General features: G+C 31.9%; 1 protein-coding gene across 1 annotated transcript in view; it reads left to right on the top strand.

Annotated features, from left to right (window-relative positions):
* LOC108912823 (probable ATP-dependent RNA helicase DDX46) overlaps window positions 1-15,900 on the top strand; it is a 36,557-nt gene extending 20,657 nt beyond the window's left edge. Inside the window, exon 12 of the mRNA XM_018718219.2 lies at window positions 15,579-15,900. Coding sequence (XP_018573735.1) covers window positions 15,579-15,821 — 243 coding nt within the window. The 3' untranslated portion in view covers window positions 15,822-15,900. The remainder of the gene's footprint in view (window positions 1-15,578) is intronic.
* The last annotated feature ends 3,737 nt before the right edge of the window (window positions 15,901-19,637 follow it).

Consider the following 19,637-nt stretch of genomic DNA (forward strand, 5'->3'; position numbering starts at 1 on the left):
TGAGAATCGAAAATAGGAAGGTTCACAATTTTTCCCGATGTTGTTTCCTGAAATTTTATCACGCTCTCTGAAATGTTCGAATTTTAGCCATTTATGTCCAAATTTTGAACTGTGTTGGAGAGATGAAGTGATAAAATTATTCAGAATAAAAAGTGGAAGGTTTAGGAATTTGCCACATTTTTTCTGTTCTTTGACCAGTTGTAAGACTTTTTTGTCTCTTGAGATTTTCTGAGAAAACTCGCCGTAAAACCGTCGTAAAATCTGATGCCACCATTTAACGGTTCAACCGCCATTTTCCGGTTCAGCCGCCATTTTGCTTCATTAAGTGACTCAGTCGATGCACACATCATGGATCCTTTAAGATGAGAGATTTTATGCACCGTTCCCATTGGTTTTCGGCACGTACCTTAGCGATAAAGTCTTTAAATCTGGTTTAAAGATTGAAAATAGAGAAAAATTGTGCTGCTATTTAACTTGGCGGTCCGTTTTCGTGGACTGAATGATTTTTTTTCCAAATTCTGTGGGCGGATCAGTGACATTTGACTCCTTGGATGCCAGTGACATTTAACTTCAAAATCATTAACTTTTAGCCCTGGAGTCATTGACTCTTGACTTTCCAAGGTCGTTGATTCCTAGTCTTGGACCTTTGGCCGTTTGAAGTAGTATCAGAGTACACAAAAAATCTACTCTCAAATACGATAAAATATGCAAACACACTTTTAAAATATACCAAGGAAGAGAGTACATGAAAATAGTATCATAAATGCAAAGGAAACTTGTAACGACTTCCTAAATACCTCAAAAGCCTTAAATATGTGGAAATACCTACTTCAAAAACTTCTAAAACTTCGAAATATTTAGCTGACTTTGCAACCCTTGCAAACTTATAAACATGGGTCAAGTTCCGCTAGTTATTGTCTAGAGTTATTGTATTTATTTCGGCTTTAATTCCTCGATACTTTTGTGAAAGTTTTTAAAATAAAAGAAATTTTGTTTTTAAAAACCCAAACCGCTCGGCACAAAAGTTATCTTGTGCCAAGTGAACTAATCGAGACATGCGTGAGCCGCTGTCTCAGAATGCTTTTTACGTTCACGTCACATTAGTATATCGTGCGGATGTTGCGTAACTAATTCCTCTCCGTTGGTGTTTATGGTCGTGTATTGTAGACAATTGAATGTTTTGCTTTTTAATAAATAATGCGTACGCCTATGTCCCGCGGCTCAGTTTTGACAGCCTTAGAAATAAGTGCCAAAATTTTAACCTTGGCTGAGTTAATAACAATCAATAAGAAGCACAAAAAATGGGAACTAATTAGTTATAATATTTGGTATTCAGCTCGACAAAATCTTTTAAGAGGTGAATCATTTCATAAAACTTTCGTATATGTTACTTAAATATTCCTTTAATTCATAGGGAGCTCGTTAGTGTTATTTCAAAGGGTACAAAATGCTTTACAAAAATACTAGTTTTGGAAAAAAGTGTTGGACAAAAGTTGTTGCTTTTCCACTATTTAGCGATCTTGATTGGTTATCCAGGTCAAGGTGTTAGTGGGATAAAGATCAATAAGTAAAAAAACATTATAATTTAAATCATTGCCAACGTTTCAGTGTTACTTTACACCATCTAGATATACAGAGCATTAGTGCCTCGAGTAGAGAAGGTATCAAAAAAAGTTATTTACAAAAATTGTAGCCAACTGAACATTTTAAAATAATTTTCGTATATACAGGGTGTTATGTATTACCAGGGTGAACCAAAGATACCATTTTTTAAATGGAACACCCTATATATTATTTCAAATTTAGATTAAGCTCATCTCTCCCATCCTTCCAATATAGGGTTTAATTATGTTATACAGGGTATTTCAAAAGTTATGGTCAATTGTATACTAGAATCATTCCCATTTCAGCGTCCTGTATACCCTAGACAGGACAACTTAACAATAATTTTTTGCAGGCATAACTTTTTGATATTGGTATAGTTTTACGAGACAGTGTTATTTCTTTATTATTGCAACAGTTGAAGGCAAGCCAAAACTCGAGCACATAATTTTCTCAATTTTTTTAAGTGAATCATCCTTATTTTAAAATCTGAAAATCGAGGGGCGATCCGCTGATGTAATCTACGTAATCTTATCTGTAATCTATGTAATCTGTCTGTAATCTACGTAATCTTATCTGTAATCCTCGCTGTAATCTATGTAATCAGCTAATGAATTTCGTCGATGTAGTCGTTATACAACGCCCCCCTACCTCATTTTCCAAAGAATGCCACAGAGACCTCGACAGAAACCTATATCGTGCGATTGGTGTGTTCCGAAGGCCAATCCGCCAAGGAAAAAACAGACGAAGATTACAAAATTTCTGAAATCTCTTGTAACGTATCGGCAGATTTCAATATCAATTCAAAAAATATTACAAATTTCATATAAATAATCAAGATTACAACACAGGTCAGGAGATTTCAGAGTTATTTTAGTAGATTTCAATGATTACTTAAGATTTCAATAGGATTATTAGAAATTAAAAGAATATTTCAAAATTTCTTAATAAGGTTTCAAGGAATACGGGAAGATTACAATAAGTTTTGAATGTCCATTTGAACAAAAATAATTGAATTAACTTCAAATGTCATTCATTTCATTCATTAACAGTAGTACTTTGATTAAGAATTTCCAGTATCAGGCATTTTTTGGGCAAAAATTGTAACATTCTGATTAAGTTTTTTGTTCGAATGAACGTTAAAAACATTTTGTCATGACAAAAATGATAATGCTATTTTGAAAGTAGGTAAGTATTTTCCCAAAAACTAATAAATAAAAAATATATTAAGCTTTTATTAATACTTGCATTTAATACTTTACTTGTATACAGTGTGTTTAAAAAAGACGCGGCAATATTTAAGGGAGTGATTGCTCAGGTCAGTTTATAAAAAAAGTCCTATAAACATAGGTCCGCAAACGCTTCGTTACCGATCTACAGAATGTGAAATTTCATTAAAAAACAGTAAAAATTAAATTTCTCTAAAACGCAGCCCCTTATTATTACCTACTACAAACAACAGTATGTACCACATTTCAAAAATCAATCAAATTTGATAATTTGAATTTCTTTGTTCAATAATTTAAATTTCTCAATTAAAACAACATTGGGTTTAGGTGCGCAATAAAATGTTTTTTATTTTTTTACTCAATAACGGTGTGACGTACGGTGCGTATAATCTGAGGAAAGCTTTCTTCTTCATAATTGAACAAGGAATTAAAAAATTATATTTTTAGAAAAACCAGCGGGGTCCTATTTTTTTCATTAAAAATAGCTAGTCACTGGTAAGACTAAAAAATCGTTTTGTATTGCAAAGTACGCGTCTGCCATAGCTATTGACAGGCCTAAAATTTCATTATAATATCAAGAGGTTTTGGAGAAATTTAATTTTTACTGTTTTTTTAATGAAATTTCAACATTCTGTAGATCGGTAACGAAGCGTTTGCGGACGTATGTTTATAGGAACTTTTTTTTATAAAATGATCTGGGCAATCGCCCCCTTAAATATTGCCGCGTCTTTTTTAAATACACTGTATACAGGTAAAGTATTAAATACAAGTGTTAATAAAAGCTTAAAATATTTCTTATTATTTATTTTTTGGGAAAATGTTTATTTTATGTTACTTCTATTTTTTTATTTTTATTAGTTTATTGGATTATTATATTTTTATCTTTCAATAAAAATATATACTTACCTACTTTCAAAATGGCGTTATCATTTTTGTCATGACAAAAAGTTTTTAACGTTCATTCGAACAAAAACTTAATCAGAATGTTACAATTTTTGCGTAAAAATGATACTGGAAATTCTTAATCAAAGCACTACTGTTAATGAATGAAATGAATGACAGTTGAAGTTAATTCAATTATTTTTGTTCAAATGGACATTCAAAACTTATTGTAATCTTCCCGTATTCCTTGAAATATTATTAAGAAATTTTGAAATCTTCTTTTAATTTCGAATAATCCTATTGAAATCTTAAATAATCATTGAAATCTACTAAAATAACTCTGAAATCTCCTGAAATGTTTTGTAATCGGTTGAAAGATATTGTAATCTTGATTATTTATATGAAATTTGTAATTTTTTTTTAATCGATATTGAAATCTGCAGACACATTACAAGAGATTTCAGAAATTTTGTAATCTTCGTACGTTTTTTCCTTAGCGGATCGCCCCTCGCTGAAAATACACTATGTTCTTTCATTTTTATAAAGCATTCCCTATAGCTAAAATCATTAATTTCTGAGATGTTTACTATGTAATAACAAAAAGAGAGTTTTAAAAAAATTTCTATTGTAACAATAAATAACATAACATTTCACAGTAGTTTGTTAAATGACAAGCTAGTAATTATTACTCAATAATATCTATCTGTCAGTTGAAAAGTATTGAATTTGTTTCATGAATTATAAGACACATACGAGAAAAGTTGTTGCTTTTGCTGAGTTAAATACGTACTTAATTTTAACAGACACCTTGTATGTACGTCAAAATACCTCGAAATCCTTTCAAAATCGTGAAATACTTTCAAATGTCGTGTAAATACCTCAAAAGATCAAAAGTCGGTGGACCACTGTCAGAGGTTATTGACCTGGGGCAATTAATCTGTGACCCTCAGGATCATTGGTCTTTGGAACTCTGGGGGGTCAGTATCTTTCGACCTTGGGGTCATTGACCTTAAGCTACTTTGACATATTTTGATGTACATATAAGCAAATTTGATTCATTGTAATTCTTTCTGAAGTCATTTCTATGTTCTTTGATCAATTTTATACAAATTTTTATGTTTTTTTGGAGGATTTTAGAGCTTGTTGAGGAATGTTAATATTTTCTAAAACTGTTTTGGTGCGTGGTGGTATGTTCTGAAATTTATTTTTATGTATTCCTACGCTGTATTGAGGAATTTACTTTATTTATACACGGTGACAATAAAAAAACGTTACAAACGTTTTTAATTATAATTTTATTAAACAAAAAAATTAGCAAAACAACAACGGTTAACAATAACAAATACCTTTGGTAACAATTCAGTTGGTTTTGAAGTGGCCTCCATTGGCGGCGATATACAGCCCCAAACGCGTATTGAAACACAGTGATTTTGCGCAAACTTTTGTGACGTTTTGCGTTTTGGACCACAAGCTGTAATCCATTGGATTGAGATCCGGCGAGTAGGGCGGCCATTGCGTTGACGTAATGAAGTCCGGAAAATAGGTCTTGAACCGGTCCTGCGTCGTTTTCGGTTTGTGAACCGGTACAGAGTCCTGTTGGAACGTCCAATCTGCCGAAGTGCTGCTGTGCTCACGGCTCCACTTTTTCCAAAACCAGCCGCCGGTACTCCTTGTCGATTTTGACCTCCTGCTCAAGGAAAATTAATAAGCTTTGCCTCTGGCGCAAATTTCCGGTTGAACTATTTGGAGTTTGTACGGCTGTAAGTCTTAGCTCCCTTTTAGCCATTGGCCGTATCGATTCCCGATTCATTCCGGTTTCACGGGTGATTTTCTGCATGCAGACCTTCGAATTTCTCACTTCCTGGACGGCGACCATCATAACCTTGAATCGCCGAACAGCGCACGAGACCGTCTTTTTAGGGACGTCGAACAATTTCATATTGACGTTTTCTTTGACGAAAAAGTTCCACAGTTACTACTATAGTAGGATCGTATTCGATGCAAAGTAGAGCAAGAAGTTGTCGGTCTTTTATCAAAGGAAAATCGTGTCATCATTTTTAGGAGGCGTAAGATAAATCATTTCAAATTTAAAATGAAATTCAATGTAAAATCTGAAATACCGCTGCATACGCACTGTGTTCTGGTAGTAGCTGTAGTCGCCCAGGTGCATCGAGTGTACGAACTGGTCGGTTATACGTCAAATACTAACCTGGCGAGGTTTGCCGTGAATTAGAGAGCGCTTCCAAAAAACAAGTAAACAACAGTGGCGCGTACAGAGGTAAAATGTAGTACATATGTGGAATTTAGGAAACAAATTGGATTTATAATAAATTACATTTAAAATAAATAGTTTATGAGAATAAAGGAATTTTTGTAGGAACAAGGGTGCCAGACCTGAACTGATCCCCTCGTCCCATCATAATGTATAAAGAAATTATTCAATTTGTAAAACCTTTAAAAGCGTACTTCATTGGTTCCCTTGACAGGCAATGATTTATTACTTTGCATCTAATATGATCCTACTATACGTTTATTTGCTATTCTAAGAACATAACACAATAAGACAGTATCAATTGGAAAATACTTACATCAGTACAAAAGAAACACGGGGAATCCGATAAAACAAGACTTCATTGGGTACGGTACACTACTTCCGTGTTAGGACCTAATAAAGTTTGTAACGTTTTGTTATTGTCACCATATATTTCAGAAAACTTCAGAACAATTGTACCATCACTCCATAGTTATTATTTTAAGTTCTTTTCCTGAACTTAATGTAATCTTTCACAGTATTTCCTATTATTTACAAGAATATCAATTTTTGATATAAGAAATTAGCGTCGAGTTAAAAAATTAATAACAATTATACATGCATAACAACGAATTGAAAATTGATATGCTACGAGGTTCAGTCACTTGGCTCATCTTCTGATTGTTCTGTACATTTAATGTTATTGTAGTAAATGGAAACAATTTCGATTGTATCAATCTTTTGGGTATAGATTTCCGTTCTCACAATAGAAAAAGAAAAAAATGTACAGGAAGATGTTGATATTATGTAATTAGCATATTTTGTTGAACAAAAACAGATGCTATGATTAAAAAATCATAAAAACATCGTTAGGAAAATACGGAATAAAGTTAATATTAAAAAAAGTTAAATATTACAATACTACAATAGTTATACATTTATCGCAGCAGCATGAGATGAATCTGGCGTCTGATGCAACATCGTTGAAATTTTACTAAGTCAGTTCTTCTGGATTAATTTTAAATCGATATGTAAACGTTTTATTAATTGCATCAGAAATGCGAACCTTAAAAAAACATGTACTTTTCTTTGTTAGTTTATCCTGGAAAGGTGGATGGTGCAGAGGGTTGTTCGTTGTAGTGCGCTTGTGACTTTTTTTGTGAATAATTGTGTAAGTGTTCGTTTCGTGACTTTGTGAGTGGGTACGTGCTGTAACACGTTCAGCGAATTTTCGTAACTGGAGCTGTTTAGAAGTTTTGTTTTAAAAAAAGTTTTCCCTTGGATGTTCTTCAAGTTTTGGTCTTAAAATGTTTGAAATCATAACGGTTCTTAAAAAGTAATGGACTTTGATTTCAGAACATTTACAGTCCCTTGGATGAATACTAATTACTTATATAGAGGGTGATAAATGACTCAAAATGTGTTTCGCAAATACTCTAAATCAAAGTAAATTATTGTGCAGGCTTCATAATAAAAAATTTATTTATTCGTATAGGTATTTTAAAGTAACACAGAGAAAATAGTGAAAATGGAAACTGTTTAAATTGAGTTTTTGTGTCTTGTAGTAGATTAGATATATTAATTATGATTTATAAGAAAATCTTATAATAGTGTGTTTCGATTCAATTCAAGATTCAATTTTAAAAAATGTAACCAGTGGCGGCGGGAAGGGATAGAGTTGCTTTTTTTAAATGGCAACAACCTTTTTTTTATTGGACCGTATGAAAGTATAAAAGAAAGTATCTTTCTGATTAGTTTGTTATGTACATGTGGAAGTTGGTCGGGAGAATTTCGGAAAAAAATCGAAAAATACGTTAACTCTTATTTATTTTTTTGGGGCTACAAACACATTTTGTTGAAACAGCTCTTTTTATTTCATTTTAATGAATCAAATATTCAAACTGCCGACCGCCTGCAACTCAACAATGATCCAGCCTGTCTACAAACTCTGCACATTCTTTATAATTCCAAGTGGTATTTGCCTGATCTCATGGGGAATGCGTTGCTTCAGGTCTTCAGTGTTGTACGGTCTGTCACGATATACCTTGCTTTTCAAATATCCCCACAAGAAAAAATCAAGTGGGGTTAAATCGGGAGACCTTGCCGGTCACTCAATTTCCCCTCTTCTGTCAATCCAACGATGTGGAAATTGATAGTTTAAATAGTTTTTTACAATGGCTGCGTAATGTGGCGGAGCGCCGTCATGTTGAAACGATATTTCAGAATGTTTTCGTCAGGTTCTCCTCCTGGATAAAGTTCTACGAGAACAGCAACCAATTCCTCTAATAATTCAAGATACCCTGGACCATTCAAATTCCCGTAAATGGAAATATGGTCCAAGTATTCGGTTTCTTACGATCTTTTTACCAGCCCACACTATACCTTTCGAGGATACTGGATATGCACCTCTTGCATTTAATGTGGATTTTCGACGACAACTTTGTTTGTCGACTGCGCCGCCGCCGTTCAAGCAAAACGTAGCCTCGTTGGAGAGGATGACGTTGGTAATAAATTTATCATCATCGTTACAGCGATTTTGCATTAATTCCCAAAATTCCATGCTACTATCAACATCATCCTCCGTTAATTCCAGCAAATTTACGTTTTTTTCCCCCAAATTTTCATACTTAAGGTTTCATACGGTTCAATAAAAATAGGTGGTTGCCATTTAAAAAAAGCAACCCTATCTCCCTCCCGCCGCCACTGGTTACATTTTTGAAAATTGAATTTCACATGCCCCAAAAAAACAAAATTGATCTGTCCAAGCGATTTTTCCAAAAATTGCCAGTTTCCGAAATGCGCATGACTTTTGACACACACTGTATAAAATGCCATTTAAGTTATATTTCCATTTCTTTTATAAAGAAAAAGACTGCGGTTATTTTATTGTGACTACTACACCTTGTCCAGATATTTTTCATCATGCGTCAATTGTATTTCAAAGTAAATTTTAATTCAGAAAAACAAAATTTCAGTTAAGCCGTTTGTACTTTAGAATATGTTACACCCCTGAGGAGTTATTAGCCCCCAGAGTGTGGCTCTAAATTTCGAAAAAAAATTAATAAAAAAATATAAAATTACTACTGACTTTTCGATTATTTTCTAATAAACACTGTTAAAATCTTGTTTCAGTTAATACGGTTTTTCTTGAAAACAATAAATTTAGTTCTTCTGCGGTAAAGTGTTGCAGAGATATTAATTTTTTTCGAAATTTAGGCCCCCCCTTTGGGGGCTAATAACACCTCAGGGGTGCAACTTCGTATGTAGGTAAGTTTGATTAAATTACAATACTTTGGATACACCTACATGCACCTGCCCTGTGTACATTTACGGCTTTCTGGCATAACATTTTTTTTCCTGAAATTTATTTTAAATTTTCTGAAGTATAATAGATGATGTTTTCCTAAATTAAATCTAAGATTTCTGTTTTAATTAACAATTACTAGAATATAATTGACTAATCTGAAGTACAAATAAGACATCTTCTAAAATTTGTTAAAGGGAAATTGAAACATGCTTTCTGAAATTTTTTTAATAAAGATGATCATTTTTATCTATGATCTATGATGAATGAAAATTAATTTAATTAATTTTCTTGCCACCCATGTTACAAATCATAGTCGTTTTTAATTCTAGTCGAAACATGTCTGAATCATTATTTTTTTTTAAATATATGTGGATTATGTGTACTGACTGTGTGTCAACAACATTCGACGACTAGAGGCACCGAGACGTGGTTTATTTAGTTTTTCGACGAATTCGAGATAAACTCCCGTCAGCTAGCCCTCTTGTCTGCAGCGATCGGGCTTCGTGGACTCTCGTCTAAATCGGGCTGTGTTCATTTCCAACAATAGTAATCGAATTCTAAAAAAATAACAACGTTTCCACTTGATAACTACCACTAATTAATGCAGTGACATAGTGTTTTTATGAAACTCGATAATCTTAATTGGGAAGACTTGTCTTAATTACTCTGTTTTCGCCAGATACCGGCTAGCCGGATAACAGAGATGCTTGTTTTTGTGTGATTGTGTGTTATTTTTAATGTTCAGATAGGAAAATCATAACAAAAGGCGTGCGTTTGTTTTTCAATTCATCTTGAGCCCATGATTCTAAATATTTTGGCAGGACCCTATGAAAACGTCGGAAATTTGCTTCAATTGATGAAACATATCTCCTTATTATTGCAAAGGAGCGTATCTCAAAAAAATGTGTAAACGGGATATATCCACAATAGGGTGGCCCAAAAAAACGAATATTTTTTTTCGTGTCTCTTGCGAAAATATGTTAGTTTATCATGTTTTAAGAGCCCCCTCAAAGAATCAGCTCTAAAAAATTTTTTTAGAGGTCGCTGAAGATTTGAAAAAATTTCCCAAATCGTCAAAATTTATTTTTTTTAAATTTTTTTTTCTCGTAATTTTATCATTTTCTAGGTTGAAAAAAATCTCGATTCTGAAAATTTCAAATCGATATTTTAATTTCTAAAGGTCACTCATAATTATTTTAACTTTCAAAGTAGTGCACCTATGTTTTCGAGCGACCTCTAAAAATAAATATCAACGAACTAATATTTTTTTTTTTTATTGAATTTGATGAACAAAAGAATGGAAATAAATCACGAGACACTTAAATTTAAAAAAAAAAATAAAAAATTATAAATATTTGATACTTATAGTGCGGTAGTAAATTTTGCATTGACAAATTTTTTTAAGTGTCTTGTGATTTATTTCTATTCTTTTGTTCATCAAATTCAATAAAAAAAATTATTAGTTCGTTAATATTTATTTTTAGAGGTCGCTCGAAAACATTTTAGGTACACTACTTTTAAAGTTAAAATAATTATGAGTGACATTTAGAAATTAATATATCGATTTGAAATTTTCAGAATCGAGATTTTTTTCAACCTAGAAAATGATAAAATAAAGAGAGATAAATTAAAGAAAAAAATTCAATTTTTGACGATTTTGAAAATTTTTAAAAATTTTCAAAAGGGGGCTCTTAAAACATGATAAACTAACATATTTTCACAGGAGACAGAAAAAAATATATTCATTTTTTTTGTGCCACCCTAATCCACAGAATGCAAAATGTATCTAGTTGCACAGAAAGGATTCCCAACTGTTGATATTGAGGGAGACAAATACTTTATGGACTACTTGCCCCAACTAGCATTGAATTATACCAGCAATACCTAGTAAACACCTAATAATAACTAATTATTCAAAATAAAAACAAAAAATTATTATCTACATATAATGAATACAAATATATAATATACCTAATATTTGAACTTATTGTTAAATAATATAACCATTCATAGAAATATCTTGTATTCTTATTGTCCTGTCATAATCCTTGGCAGAGACTAATCACGTAAAAAAACTACTGCTTTGTTCCCACATTGGATAAGTTTTTTTAGGAAATATGCTTGAATTTGTTTTAATTAGTTTAATGTTTTAAAGTACCGTAAAAAAAATCCACACCACTTTGCATTTTGACACTTCTGTTGTGTCTTATAGATAGGACTCGATACATTTGTCTTTTAAAAAATATCAGCATGTGGTCGAAAAGTAGTGTAATATTTTTTCTAACAGGCATATTTTGGGATAAAGCAAAATGCAAAAAATGTCGAGATTTATTGTGGTTGAGAGAAGCCTCAAATTTGATTATGCGAACAACCGACCCAAAACGTTTCAAAGTTTGGTGTTATACAGTGTTTTTTAAAACTTACAACTCCGACAAAATTAATGTATGGTGATAATATCCGTTCATAACTTTTTCCTCTTTCAGGCAGTAATGACAACTATTTTTTATTTGATACTATTTGGAAGTTTTTTTTTAATGTTTACATTATTTTGCCACCCATATTACAATATTTAACAAAGTGCTAGTAGGCTCTGATTTTGTAGATTGACTGTAATCTTTAAGTCATTGTACCTGCCAAATTTCACGAACTTTAAGACCATCTAGCGGCCAAACGAAGCGATTTCGGATATAGCCTAAATCTGCCTATTTTGTCTATGAATATGTGGTCTTCCGTTGTACACGTTATTAACGGACACCCTGCATATGCTAATTCAATTACATAATAAAAATATTCTGAGGTTCAATATTTGTTTCTCTATTATCTCTCTTAATTTCATTAATTTTTTGAAATGGGAAACGCAATTTAGAAAGATTTTTCTCATCCACAAAAAAATACTTATTAGCTTAAACACGTCATTTCTTTCTTTCTTTTTTCAATAGCGGTAACCCAATAAAGCGTTTTCGAAACAACATATTATGAAATTATTTTTATAACACCCATATTTAAAAATAAATATCTTCGTAACTACAATTTTCTGTTTAGGGCAGCTTTTTTTAATGTATAACATCTTTAAACTGTTCTACGGTAATGTTAATGACACGTCTTTTTGTGATAATGGGAACGATATACATAATATTCGAAAAAATTAACGTAATTCGTTAAATAAAAGGAGTGCTGTGTTATTTTCGTTTTTGTCATTTTCATTCTCATAATAAATAATTATAAATTTTTTTAATCGAAGATAGAGAGGTGGATTTTCTAAGCTCCAATCTTTGTTAAAATATTTTTTGTGGAGAATTCAAATTTATGGTCGTATTATCCCTGACTCTTATGGTTGAATTTTCCATTTTTGCATTTTTTAATTCGGCACATTTTTTTCTTGCGATTTTCTTCTTTTAGTCAAAATATCAGTTTCTATTTTTCTAAAAAGCGCTTTGAAAGAAGAATGTCCAACTATTACTTCAAACGAAATTTTAACAGTTCAGTTAAATTTTCATTGACAATGCAATTTTCATGTAAGGAAGGGCGCGATATGTTTCAAATTTATTAAATTCATTAATTTGTTCCATGCGAAAATTGTATTTTTAATTCAATATAAAAGGTATCCTAACAATGTCTGAGTGTTAAAAAGTCCATAAAAAAATATCCAAATGTTCAGTTTTTCGTCGATATCTTCAAAATAAAGATTTAAAATCAAAGTCAAATCAAGGTCAAATTTCTCTTCGGTACCTTAATCGTCAAAAAAGATCATGGAGATATGCAATGGACATTATTTATTAAATAAAGAAATCTATTATTCTAAAATTATATGATAAACCACTTTCATTTATTTTCTTACAAAACTGACAAATAAGTATAGACTTCTGCTGTAGGTATATCAAATTAATTATGTCAACACATTATATCACTACATGATATTTTTATATACTTAGTTATTTATTTTTCATGGAGTCATAGTTTATATGATTAAATTATTGTCATTTTTATTTATATTAATACAAACATGATAACTGAAATAAGTAGTTGATTATCTTATTCTTAGTTTAAACTAGAGCTCGTTTAAATTAATTCTACTTTACTTATTCATGATAAAAAATTATGTGTGGAATTTTATATTGAAATAAAAGAATGGACAGCCATTGTGTAATTGCCCAAAAGTAGTTAAAATAAAACTACCTATAACTTAATTTTATAATTTAATGAAGCTAAATTTACTCTTGGAGTAAATATCTTATTTTGGAACTGGCAGTAGACTAATTACGTTATTAAAATTAATAAATTGTTTATATTATGACAACCGTTACTGTTTATTGTTTTTAAAGTAATATAAGACAATTATAAAAGATGTTTTCAGACATTCATGAAATAAAAATAAGTACCACCACATAGTAAACATCCCTTTTGGTTTATTTTTTGTTAAAATAATGCTTAAACACTACTGTGTTGCCTGTTAATTTGGTTGTTTATTTTAATCAGTGTGAAATTTCATAATTTATTTTTTATTTATTTTGAACAGAAATCAATTTATTGCTGTGTTCTACAAATTACCTCAGAAAATTGTTGACATATGAGTTTTCACATTCCGGTGCATTCCATTTTCGATGCCATGCTGCTGTATCCCAATAATCACACAGACACACACAAAAAATCGATTTTTTTGTTAAAGTAGTTAAGACGTGTTAATAGTGTCAAAATAAAAACTTTTTAATCCTGCACTTTTTTCTCTGAAATGCCTCTTTGTGGAGTGGATCAATTTTGAGCATTATTAAAATGCTTATAACTCCTCAAGGCAAGGTTGACAAATATCATGATATTTATATAAATATCAAATATCGGATACATATCTTGATATATATTCGATATATATCAAGTCTTGATATTTATTTTTTTCAATTAATTTGTTTATGTATAATATTATAGTAGCGAAATAAAATTAAGAAACTATTTAAGTAAATATTTTTGTTCCAAATATCAAAAACAAGAACGAAAAAATAAATATAAATTCTGAATCTAATAAAAAATATTTGCGTGAATATTAAGTACTAGGAAAACTAACCAATTTACACCAAGTCAACATAAACTTCATAAATATTAAAACAAATACAAACACACAACATCTGCTCGAATTGACTAACACCTGGAGAAATAATGAAATAAAAATATTCATTCAATTTTATTCTGTTGAAAAATTCGGGGAATCACATAAATAAACACGTTCATCAACGATTAGCATACGGTTTTTCTGCCATCTGTTAATAGTTTTAGCAGCTTTAAACCAGTAGAAATCATTATTTAAATTTTTATAAATATCATGATATATAATACCAAGGAATAAATATCGTGATAGATATCATTGATATATATCATGCCAACCTTGCCTCAAGGATACATTTTATAGAAAAAAGTGCAAGAGTAATAAGATTTTATTTTGACCTAATTACTGCAAACCGTAAACTAATAAAAATGAATATATCATTATCCCTAAACCTAACGAAAGGAAAAAAACATAGCAAACGGGAATTCGTGTATGCCGATATTTTAAAATTAAAGTGCACAGGCTTATTAAATCTCTGTTAAAAAATATTTGAAAAAAATTTTCTTTGTCTCCCTGTTATTAAAGCTAGAAAGTTGACTCCACAACTTAGAAACATATCGAAAATCTGTTTCGACCTGAAGATTTCTCTTTGAAAAATTCAATTCAATTTCTGCACATTTTCGATTATACAGGGTGTCCCATTTCTTTTGAGAATGACAGGACTTATTTTCTAAATAAAATATCCTCTATATCGTCGATTTTTTAAACTTGTTATTGAATTTGGGGAACCGTAGGACTCTGTGTAAGATTTGGCACAAGTAGATGCAAACTTTAGTATTATTTTTTTCAATAGTATACAGTGTGTTTCATTTCAAATGAATACGGAGCTATAACTTCCTTCACATAGGAGGTAGAGAAAAAATGTTTTGACTGTAGCTTAAAGACCATCTTTGTGCACTTGGTGTCAATAATATGCCATGACGTCACCAGAACGAAAAAACAAACTGGCTAATAAGAATAATGTAGGCCATGCAGCGGGAGTGTTAAATGGCACACCCTGTATACCTGTTTTTAGAGAATCCAAATACGCTTAAATTATTATTTTAATGGTTATTGATTCTCATTGCCAGAGTTGCAACTTTAGCTTCTTTTTAGCAACTTTAACTTCTAAAGCTAAAAGATTTATAAAACTACACTGGCTGCTGAGATACATAATATTTATTTTACGAAAGATACATAATATCTTAAACTTATTATTTTTCATTGTTACAGGAGGCGCTAGCCCAGATTTCAGAATACTCCGAAGCGGGTATCACAGTTAGGGGCACCTACGTGCCTACAGGTAAGTCGCCCCCAGAGGGTGAAAGGAAGTTGTACCTCGCCATCGAGAGTACCTCGGACATCGCCGTGTCCAAAGCCAAGTCTGAGATCACCAGGTTGATCAAGGAAGAGCTGCTGAAACTACAGACGGCGGGTCACCACACCTTCAACAAGGCTAGATACAAGGTGGTGTAGTGTCTTGTGGCAGGGTGTGTTTGTATTTAAATTATGCTCCCAATTATGTATTTTACAATAAAATGATGTATGTATGATACAGTGAGTTTTTTCTTTATTTCCTGAGAGTTGAAAGAAGTTTCGAGTTGGTAAGTAAAGTACTAATTTCCTTCTATTCCGATTAGAACAACTATTAGATAGTATTTTCTCATTTGCTTGCTATCTTCCAATGTTTTTAATCCTTTGAAATGATTCACGAATACTGTAGTATACCTTTTTTGTTTAAAAAAGTCCAACATATCATATTTTGTTACTAAAAGCTATATACGGGGGCTGACAAAAAAAGTTAATACATACTTAATGCATAACATTGCCTGCAGAGAGCGCCCCACACACGACAGCACAAATGATTACACAACCCCACAAAAAAAGTGAGAAGTCCGAAAGACAAAATCATGGTAGCTAGGTATACGTTGTTGGGATTGCTGTGTAAATTAGTGTACATGCAGCATTAACTGACGCATAGGTTTAAAGCTTACTTAGTTAGATTTATTGATATTAGAATTGTGTCATATGAAAACAATTAACTCGAGAGTCACGAGCTCAGTGCTAAAGCGTTCTTTCTTTAATCTTATTTGTTCCTCAAATTTTAATACGCATAAATGCTTTAGTATTTAGCAGACCTGATCAGGTCAAACGGACCTCTGATTCGGCTTCAGCGACCCCTAGAACGTATAAATATATTAATTTGCATTATTGGCAATTGATTTTGTTCATTTGACCTTGAACTGACCTTCAACCAGAGCTAGTCAGGTCAAACGGACCCCGAATTCGAATTCAGCGACCCCAAAAACGTATAGATACATTGGTTTACACCGACTCCAAAAATGTATAGATTAGTGATGTGAGTGAAAATATATAACAAATTGATATATATCAATTTTTGATACATATCAGCTATTATATTTAATAGCTGATATATGTCAATTTTCCCGCCATTTCATGAATAAAGCCAAATTTCAAACATAACCTTACATTTTAAAACTAAAAACTTGTGGTGTGGTAGGCTTGAGTTGGACTGTAGTAGCTCTTGGGTACCTGGAATATCTCCGTCAAAAATGAATATAAAAATCTGAAATTTTAGGGGTGTACTATAGATGGGAAGAACTAAGAGCGCACGTAATTTCAAGTCACCCCTTCCACCCTAGGGGGTGACGGGTGGTTTTTTTAGATGTACCCTACTCATTTTGCGAGTTTCGGATTCTATCCGTAAAACTACCCCCGAAAGGGCGTTCTTGCCGAATTCGCACAAAAACTAAACCACCACCCTCGTATGGATTTTGTCGTTTTTTCGATGAGCATTTTTCTCCTTCAAAAATAAATATAGAAATCTGAAATTTTAGGGGTGTACTATAAGTGGGGAGACCTAAGAGCGAACCTGATTTCAACTGGCCCTTTCCACCTTAGTAGGTGCAGAGGGGGTGAAGGGTGGTCTTTTAGACGTACCCCCAAGAACGCGTTTCTGGGGGTAGTTTTACGCGTACAATCCGAAAATCGCAAAATAAATAGGGTGGAAGGGGTGAGTTGAAATTACGTGCGCTCTTAGGTCTCCCCATTTATAGTACACCCCTAAATTTTCAGATTTTTAAGTACTACTTTAAAGCAGTTTCTTTATTATCATAAGTTTTTGATAATTTTTATTTCAATTTTTATCTTTAATTTTTTTTAAGTACGTATTGTGATATACAAAGACTAAATTTTCTTGTTCTAGAAATTTCCCATTTTTTATTTCTGGGTTGATAAAACTAAATTGCTAATAAACAGCGTACTTGCTTATAAACAGTCAGTAGCACGCAACAAAAATTAGAAGTCAGTATGATAAAAAAAATATAAAATTCCAATCTAAATATGAAAAAAATAAAGATCACTTGATAACTTTTCTTAAAGTTCATATATATGACATGTATTTGGTGTCAAATTAATCAGCAAGGCATTAGCAATATAAAAAAACTAATTTGAATATAGTTTTTTTTTAACAAAATTCATCTGATATATATAATGATATATATTTTGATATATATCACCCAAAACTAAATAGCATGCTATTTTACATCACTAGTATAGATATGTTGGCACTTGATTCTCTACATTTGACCTTGAACTGACCTTCAACCAGAGCTAATCGGGCTGAATTCGAATTCAGCGTCCCCTAAAACGTGTAGATACATTGGTTTACATTGCTGACAATTGATTTCCAAAATTTGACCTTGAACTGACCTTAATCCAAACCTGATCGGGTCAAACGGACACCGGATTCGGATTCACCGACCCCAAAAACGTGTAGATACATTGGTTTACATTGCTGGCAATTGATTCCCTAAATTTAACCTTGTACTGACCTTAATCCAGACCTGATCGAGTCAAACGGACACCGCATTCAGATTCATCGACCCCAAAAACGTATAGATGTAGATTTACTTTGTTGGCAATTGATTCTCTACATTTGACCTTGAACTGACCTTGAACCAAAGCTAATCGGGTCAAACGGACACCAGATTCGGATTCAGCGACCCCAAAAACATATAGCTACCATGGCCTTGTTTTTCGGACCTCCCACTTTTTTTTGTGGGTCTGTTATATTATTTTTCCCACCCTGAAAAAATCTCTCGCTAGAAAATTTCAAACATGTCTGACTAAAACTTTAGAAATTATTAAGGAAAGGTTATTTTTGACTTTGACACCCTGTATCTTTTTTATTATGCGACTTGGGTTATAGGTATGTTCGGTTAAATCAACTTATTTTCACTTAAGGAATCTGGTATCATTTGTCCCTTCATTTAAATACACCCTGTATATTATAGTTTTATTTTTTAACAAAATATTTTATCATCTTTTTTCTCTTCGTCCATTATTTAAATAGTTACGACTTACAGTTTAACCAAAAAATAATCCTCAATGGTAAGTATTTTGCGGTAAAATCTATTTGAAATAGTAAATGGATTGGATGAATGTATAGATTTATGTTAAGAACTGAAAATGAAAATAAGAGTATGTATTTGTCTTGTCTATTTAAGAACAATATTTTTCAAATTTTAAGATCTTCTATGCAGGCTGCTTCACAACTGATCCAGAGAACTTTGGCGAATATATGCAATTGTATTGATATCACATCAAAAAATGATTGATATCATAACGAAAATTATGACAATTTTTGCAGATTTCGGGAAAAAATATTTATTAAAATAGTCCCAGGTGGCTTCAGCCGATTGGATATAACAATTATTGTCCATTGATTCAGTATTACTGAGGTTTTCATAGTACTCTTATTACTGTGGTTTATTGTTTAGATCAATCTTAAAAATGTTTAATTAAAATGACCTGTGGATATTGTGTTAATTTACGGCGAAGCAACACAAAATGCGTTAGCAGCAACCATATTGTTCACTACTTAATAAAAATTCACTGTGTATACTTATAAAATGTGGGTCTGTGTAAAATAAACTGACATAGCAGACCTACTACTCTACTTAACTTGTGAAAGCTACCTACAAGCGACTTGCATGAACTCCCAGTATATTATTAACTATTATAAACTAACTTACTTTAACTTTAATTCGACCAAATTTTTTTATATAAAGTAGTTTAACGGTCGTATATTCTGCAATAAGAGACGAAAATGCAGTTTTTTTCGTGAATACACAAGCTGTCCAAAAACTGTTTTTTTTTTGTAATGTTGCAGCATTTTAGGGGGTCCGCAAGTTCACCAAATGGTCTGACTTTAGATAAGCCGCATAGCAACATTTCCATAGACGAAAACGATTATTTTATATCATTTGT

Source organism: Anoplophora glabripennis, unplaced genomic scaffold (assembly GCF_000390285.2).
Source record: "Anoplophora glabripennis isolate ALB-LARVAE unplaced genomic scaffold, Agla_2.0 scaffold33, whole genome shotgun sequence".
In the NCBI taxonomy this organism is placed as follows: domain Eukaryota; kingdom Metazoa; phylum Arthropoda; class Insecta; order Coleoptera; family Cerambycidae; genus Anoplophora; species Anoplophora glabripennis.